A 6,789-nucleotide genomic window follows, 5' to 3' on the forward strand; every position below is an offset into this window, starting at 1 on the left:
CAGACTACAAAGTTGCATGTCTTTATTTTCAATCAAATTCTTGACTTCTGACATCTATTTGTAAATATATTAAAACTCTTTTGGTTGAGGGTAAGCACAATTTGAAATTTACAATCTCTCATGCAACTCTGCTCAGGAACTACGCGCTTAGAAGTAACAACTTTTTTTTTTGTTGTTTTTTGTTTTTTGAGACAGGGTTTCTTGTGTTGCTTTGGAACCTGTTCTGGAACTATTCTTGTAGACCAGGCTGGCCTTGAACTCACAGAGATCTGCCTGCCTCTGCCTCCCAAGTGCTGGGATTAAAGATGTGTGCCACCATCACCCAGCAGAAGTAACATGTTTAACAATAATTATCATAACAATTTGTTTTAGAAAGAAAGTTGACTGTTAAAAATATTTTAAAGGAAATATAATCACCATCATCATCCATTTAAGCTAAGGACTATATTTAAATAAGTACTATTTGGGGATGTTCTCCAAAATAACTACTTATAAAATACTCTCATAATTTTGTGTACTTTTCACTAAATGTTCATGTGCTTGGAAGAACAAAAATGAAATTATTTTTTAAAATGCATTTTTTATAAGTCTCATATTATCTTCAAAGAATTTACAACTTTCTATATGCTTAAGAAAATAAAAATACAAAGGTGGGTGTGTTCATATACATCTGTAATCTCAGTGCTTGAGATGTAGGAAGGAGGAGCATAAATTTGAGTCTAGTCTCAGCTACAAATTGGAGGAGAAAATGTGGATCTCAGGAAAGAAAAAAGCAAATACTCACTTCCTGCTGACAGCCACAAGCCTCTGGTTTCACACTCAGAGTTTGAGAAAAACAAGTAGCACCTTTTGTTAGCCAGACACTTTAATCCTTTGAATGATTCTCATCCTTTTGTTTTTCCCCTTAATCTTCACTGTGAAGATCTTAACTGCTCCAAAATTCAAAACAATATCATAAATAACAACTGCAAACACAACAAAAAAAAATCCCAAACCTCTCTGCAACGGATAAATTTAGCATTGTTTGTGTGGAGAAGCCATCTGTAAAGAGTAACTGAAGCCTTCACTCTTAGCCTGGAACACAGAAGGTGGTAATTACACTTTCTTGACTTCTGAAGCTCACAGCAAATTGTTTCTCTCAGATTTGCTGATTGCTAGGTAAATAGAGAAAATTGATGCTTTTCCCTCATATCTTAGGGCCTCTGCTTAAAGTTGTAAAGCTCTGGGTTCAAATTATATAAGCAACCCTTAGCTGAATCCACAGGAATATGTATTATTTCTAGACTTTAGGCTCATGATTCATAAGCTCCCTGCTTTACCCTAAGATTCAAAGCTGATATGGCAAAATTTGGGTCTGAAGGGCAGGTACAAAATACCAGCTGAGGCTACAGGCTTTAAAACAAGACTACTCTCTTAGGCCAAACTCTTTACTGTACTCTTGTATTTGTTGTTTATTCTATGGTTATTCCAAACTACTTGAGTCTAGAGGTTCTCGTTCACCTCTACCTCCAATTTACCCAAAATTCTGCTGACCCTAGGTCCTATATGACAAAGTGGTGCTTCCCCACTGTCTAGCCAAGGTGGCCTAATCTCACTCTGAACTTATTGCTGCTGATCTGCTTTCCCTGAATGCTCACCAAAGCCATGAAATAAGCATTGTACAAACCTGTCCATGTGCTTCCACTCTGCTATAACTTTGAAGGAGCAAAGCTGACATGGTGCGTTGTTATCCAGCCATGACTCTCTCTCCATGGCCTTTCCAAATAGTCACAGGTCTGCCTTTGTTTTGCTAGTGTAGTCTTGCCACCCAAAGAATGACTTCCCTCCCTCTCATTTACTAACATATGATCCAGTTCAAATCCCTTCTTATAAAAAGATTTGTTCCCACCCCTCCCAGGCCACAGAGCATTTACCCGATCATACAAGTCTATGGAACTAATTCATAGAGCTCAGTTATTTATTTTCTAACTAATCACACTCTCATCTTTTCTTCTCAGGGCAAGACAAAGATCTATTTTAAATACACTTATAGCCTGAATTTTGCCTTGTTTAGGGAAAAAGACTGTATAAGGCATTCTTCCTGATTGATGTTATTTCTGCTCAGATAGTCAAGCTTAAAAATCTCCAAATTCTTGGGATTTTTTATAGTGACTTTTTGTGGCTAAAAAAGAGTTTTCCATAACTGGAGGTGAGTGGAAATAAGGCCAGGGATCACTATCTCACTGATACAGTCTCATTTGGCTTTCTAAAACCAATAGGCTTTAAAAGACCCTATCTAGCTAAAATAAATATCCAAACATGCATGCAACTTAGGCCCTCTACAATATTAACTTCTTTTTTTAAAAAAAAAAAAACATTTCTACTCCCAAGCTACATACAAAACTAAGTGATATACAAAACTTAGCCCAGGTCATAAACCAGTAGAAACATCCTGCTCCCCTGTGGATCGGGTATAGGCTGAATTTATACGATCAAGATTGCCTTGCTGGAAGATTGGACAGTGCCTGCAAAAACGTTTAACAATGTGTTTTTGAAAGAACACCGAGAGATAATTCCGGAACTTCTCTCCAACAAAGGCATAGATGACAGGGTTGATGCAGCAGTGTGTCATTCCAAGAGTCTCTGTCACCTGCATGGCCTGGTCTAGTCTATTAGAACTACTGCAATTATTCAGTCCAAAGAATTCCTGGAAGTTGTACAGAAGAAGGACAATGTTGTAGGGAGTCCAGAAAATAAAGTAGATAATCATAATGGCAAAGATGAGCCTCACAGCCTTGTGCCTCTTCTTCTCATTTCTACAGTGAAACAGGGTTTGGAGAATTCCTGAGTAGCAGATGACCATGACAAGTAGGGGCAGGACCAGACTCAAGATGACCATCTTTAATGTTTGGAAACTCTTCCAGAAATGATATTGGCTGTGTGGAAAATGAGGACTACACGTAGAATGAAGACCTTCTTTTTGAGATTTGATGAAGATTGTTTCTGGGAGTGAAGTAAACACAGCCACCACCCAAGTGACTCCACTTGTAATCACCCCAAAGGTGACTGTCCTGGCTTTCAGAGCAAACACAGCATGGACAATAGCCAAGTATCGATCAATTGTCAGGAGGATAATGAAGAAGATTCCACCAAAATAACCAATGTGATAGAGTCCTGTGAGTAATTTACACATTTTATTCCCAAAGACCCACTCATTTGCAGCATAGTGAGCCCAGAATGGGAGAGTGAGCAGGAAGAGCAAGTCAGAGATGGCCAGGTTGAACAGGTAGATGTCAGTCATGCTCTTCAGCTTCTTGAAGTTTATCAGGATGAGGAAGACCAACATGTTCCCCACAAAACCAAAGATGAATACCAGAGAGTAGAGTGGGGGCAGGAGCTGGGCTGCAACTTGTTTCACATTTGTTTTTTGGCAGAGTGTTGCCCCACCATAATCATCATAGAGATAGGTCGTACTTGATACTTGCAAATCCATTTTGCAAGAATCTATGAACACAGAAAAGACAATGCTTAATGAAGTTAAAAGCTGTTATTCGTCTACCACAATTACAAATGGTTTTATAATTTAGTAGGTCTTTGAGGCATAGATTTCTACATTTAATTTTCCCCTTGTATGAGCTAAAATTCATGAAAGATGCATTTCATCAAATAAAATATTGCTTTATCTATCAGTTTGGGGTAAATTAATCTGTGAAACTGAGCTAGGCACTGTGCACAGGTTTAAGACCTCTATTGAAGATTCTATTTCTAGGCATTTGCCCACAAATAGTAGGTGCTGCACAAATGCCAACAAGAATGAACACTGAATTCTAATCACCATTCTAAGTGTCTTACCTACTCATTCATTAAATACTTAAGGTAACTGTTTGAGGCAGGTAATATCGTTCATATTTTTCTAGATAAAATGGCCCCAAGTACAGAGAGAATGAATAAGTCAACACAAAACCATACCACACTGATTTTGAATTCAGGAATCATGAACCCTTAACTGACATGTTGCCTGTTGCTTCTTGGTAATTAACACACTTTTAGTAACATGTTGCCTCTCTGTAGTCAAGATAAAATGGGCTGATGTCCAAGTACTTCCACAGTGCCATAGAATCTTTTATTGGTTATTAAAGTGGGCCATCTTCATCTCTTCTATGAAGTTATCTCTGCTTCCTAAGTTGCTGCCACCAAAAGTTCTCATATAAGCAGAAGAAATGGTCAGATATAAAATGTTTCCTCCATCTCCATGCATGAATATCTTACAGGCTAAATAGTCCTGTGTTCAGCCTCTGACCACAGACTTGTCCTGTCTAAGTTCTACTGCTGTACTTGAGAATTTTCTCTACTTGATCCTCAAACCTCTAAACTTAGACAGTTGAGAGAAACACCCAGAAAATCTCACCTTCAGGTGCTGAGCCAGAACAAAAATCCTCTGTAAGTAACTTAGATATTTGTAATTTGATATGAACTTAGACAATTTTTAGTTTCCCCCTCTTTTCTGGGAGACAGGTGGGGCAGGGGAAGAAAGAGAGCACAAGAGACTTAGAGCTTCTGACACACCCATGCTCCAGATGACCCACAGAGAGGTTTCATCTCTTCTCAGATGAAGATAATGATTATCAAACCAGTTTTCAGCCAGTATCATTGCTGTAGAAGCTATTTTAAGAGGTAAAAACTCTGCTTTAAAAAAAAAAACTATTGTCTCTTTTAAATACTTCATTCACAATTATGTTTTATATACTGGATGACATCACATACGGAAACATATCCTAAATTCTTACCCTTTCTGTATCTTAAAGATTATATTTTCAGATAATCCAGTGAGCACCTGGTGCTGACAGATGTCCGCTCAGGATTTCCTGTTGAAGTTTTTACTCATCATAGAGGCTGAGCTAAACTAACCTCCCAAGGGTTAAGAGGTGACTTACCAGAGTTTCTTGTTGGGGGAACGGATGTCTCAGCTCCTCTGGCTATGAGTGTTGTACAAATCAAACATATAGACAGTATAAAGTACGAAACAAGATTTCTTTCAAGGGGGGTGGAGTTTTATGAGAACGGGTATTACGTAGTGTCTCAGGGTGGAGGGGTGTTGGATCAGTTCTTCTTTTTTCATTAAGGTTGCATTTAAAGCAGAAAATAGAAGGCAGCTCTGGTCTGAAATTTTATTGAGTAGTTTCCCTCTTCACATTATTTTACTTATGTTCTCTGCTCAACCAACCCCACTCCACAGCCTATTAGAAATTAGAAAGAAGTTTTAAAGATAGAAGAATACTTGTATCCATTTCTCAAAGCCCACATTTGAATCAAGAGAATCACTGTTTGAGAGACAAATAATGTACACAATACCTCAGTGTCTCACTGGTAAAGCCCAAAGGGCAAGAAGATGTGCTCTCCTCACAGTTGCTCTTGGTTAAAGTAAACTCCAGCCAATCAGATTAAAATTAAAATCAGATAGAAGGTTCATTACAGAACAGAACTTTGTTCCTTCTTTTACCCATCCTCCCCTCGCTTTCCTACATTTACCGTCCAGTATGACTCTTCCGTGTAAACTAAAGCAACTGGCCAAAAAGGGTTTACATTTTCCTGGGAGCCAAGCATATTTCTTGGTTCTCTCCTATATCTGGTAACTGGTGAAACACACAATTGTACATTTTAAGTAGAAATGTGTGAGTACTCACTCTACGTCAGATTTGAAGGTAACAAAGTGCCTCACTCCAAGAACATAATTATCTGGAGACATGGAGGGTTTTTCTTGCAGCAGTGAAAAAAAGTGCATGATAAAATTCAAACTACATGATAATGCTATATGTGGCCATATCAGGTCTCCTAGGTGGTGGACGAATTTTTAAAAACATCAAGGAATGACAGCAGAGATGAAAACATAGCAAAGAGGTACCAATGAGACACAAGGGCCCCTCAACTGTAGAAACAGCAGCTTTGACTTATGACCTATAGAAAGGTAAGAAAACTTTAAACAGAAAAATTTGTTCCTAAATCAGCAAGAGGCAGCCTAGTCCATGGACCCTAGCAGGGCTTCCGCAGCTATACTGCCACACTTGACTCCCATCAACTGCCTCATATGTATGTTAGGCTGAATAACAGTAGTATGTCACGAGCTGTTAAAACAGGCTGTTGCCTTCAGTGACTCCATTTTGCTTTGTTCTTATTCCTCATTTCCGAGATTATCTACTTCAAGTTCCTGGAAATGCTGATTCTACACTTAAACTTTAATCTTGCCCTAACATAAATATTCCCACTTCCCCCATAGACTTGGAACAGGGGAGTGTTCTTCCCTCCAGGTGACTGGCATCCTCAATAAATTCCGCTTTATTTTTTTCCAATTATTGTGTCCTGGGGACTAATTTTCTATGTGGTAAGCGTCCAGATCTGAGTTTGGTAGCAATAAGGGGCACTAATAACAAATATATGGACAAACTACACACAAAGTAAACAGCAATCTCTTAGTTACTCAGTCGTCTTTTCAAAATAAACACAGTTTAAAATCTGCATTTCTTTATCATTCTCTGAGGTAGACCTCTCCAGGGCTGCTAGACAAATTTTATAATTCTGTTTGTGAATACTATTGATTCATATTGTTAGGGCTTAAGCTGTGCTGAGATAGTTTCATAGGGTAGTGGAAGATATGAGAGCTATAGCTCACCTCCAGAGGGCAGTGTGGAGAAGCTATGCAGCTCAAAAGTCACCCAGTGTGGTCTTGGCAAGCTACTTTACCTCTGAAATTCCGTTGTCTCTCCTGTTAGTGATGTGCTAGAAGATGTGTGAAAGAATGAATGTTATCAGAGA

General features: G+C 38.5%; 1 protein-coding gene across 1 annotated transcript; it reads right to left on the minus strand.

The window, feature by feature from the left end:
- Nucleotides 1-2,410: 2,410 nt before the first annotated feature.
- Nucleotides 2,411-4,958, minus strand: LOC121464452 (C-C chemokine receptor type 5). Its single transcript, XM_041677452.1, has 2 exons — nucleotides 4,914-4,958; nucleotides 2,411-3,483 (listed from the first exon to the last, which is right to left on the minus strand). Exon 2 carries the CDS (start codon nucleotides 3,470-3,472, stop codon nucleotides 2,411-2,413), a length of 1,062 nt encoding a protein of 353 aa, XP_041533386.1. The 5' UTR covers nucleotides 3,473-3,483; nucleotides 4,914-4,958.
- Between the last annotated feature and the right edge of the window lie 1,831 nt (nucleotides 4,959-6,789).

The sequence above is a fragment of the Microtus oregoni genome, unplaced genomic scaffold, assembly GCF_018167655.1.
Source record: "Microtus oregoni isolate MIOR12 unplaced genomic scaffold, Mior012 000028F_ref0000031, whole genome shotgun sequence".
In the NCBI taxonomy this organism is placed as follows: domain Eukaryota; kingdom Metazoa; phylum Chordata; class Mammalia; order Rodentia; family Cricetidae; genus Microtus; species Microtus oregoni.

Coding starts and splice junctions, on each gene's coding strand:
- LOC121464452 (XM_041677452.1), bottom strand. CDS start 3,472: ATGGATTTGCAAGTATCAAGTACGACCTATCTCTATGATGATTATGGT.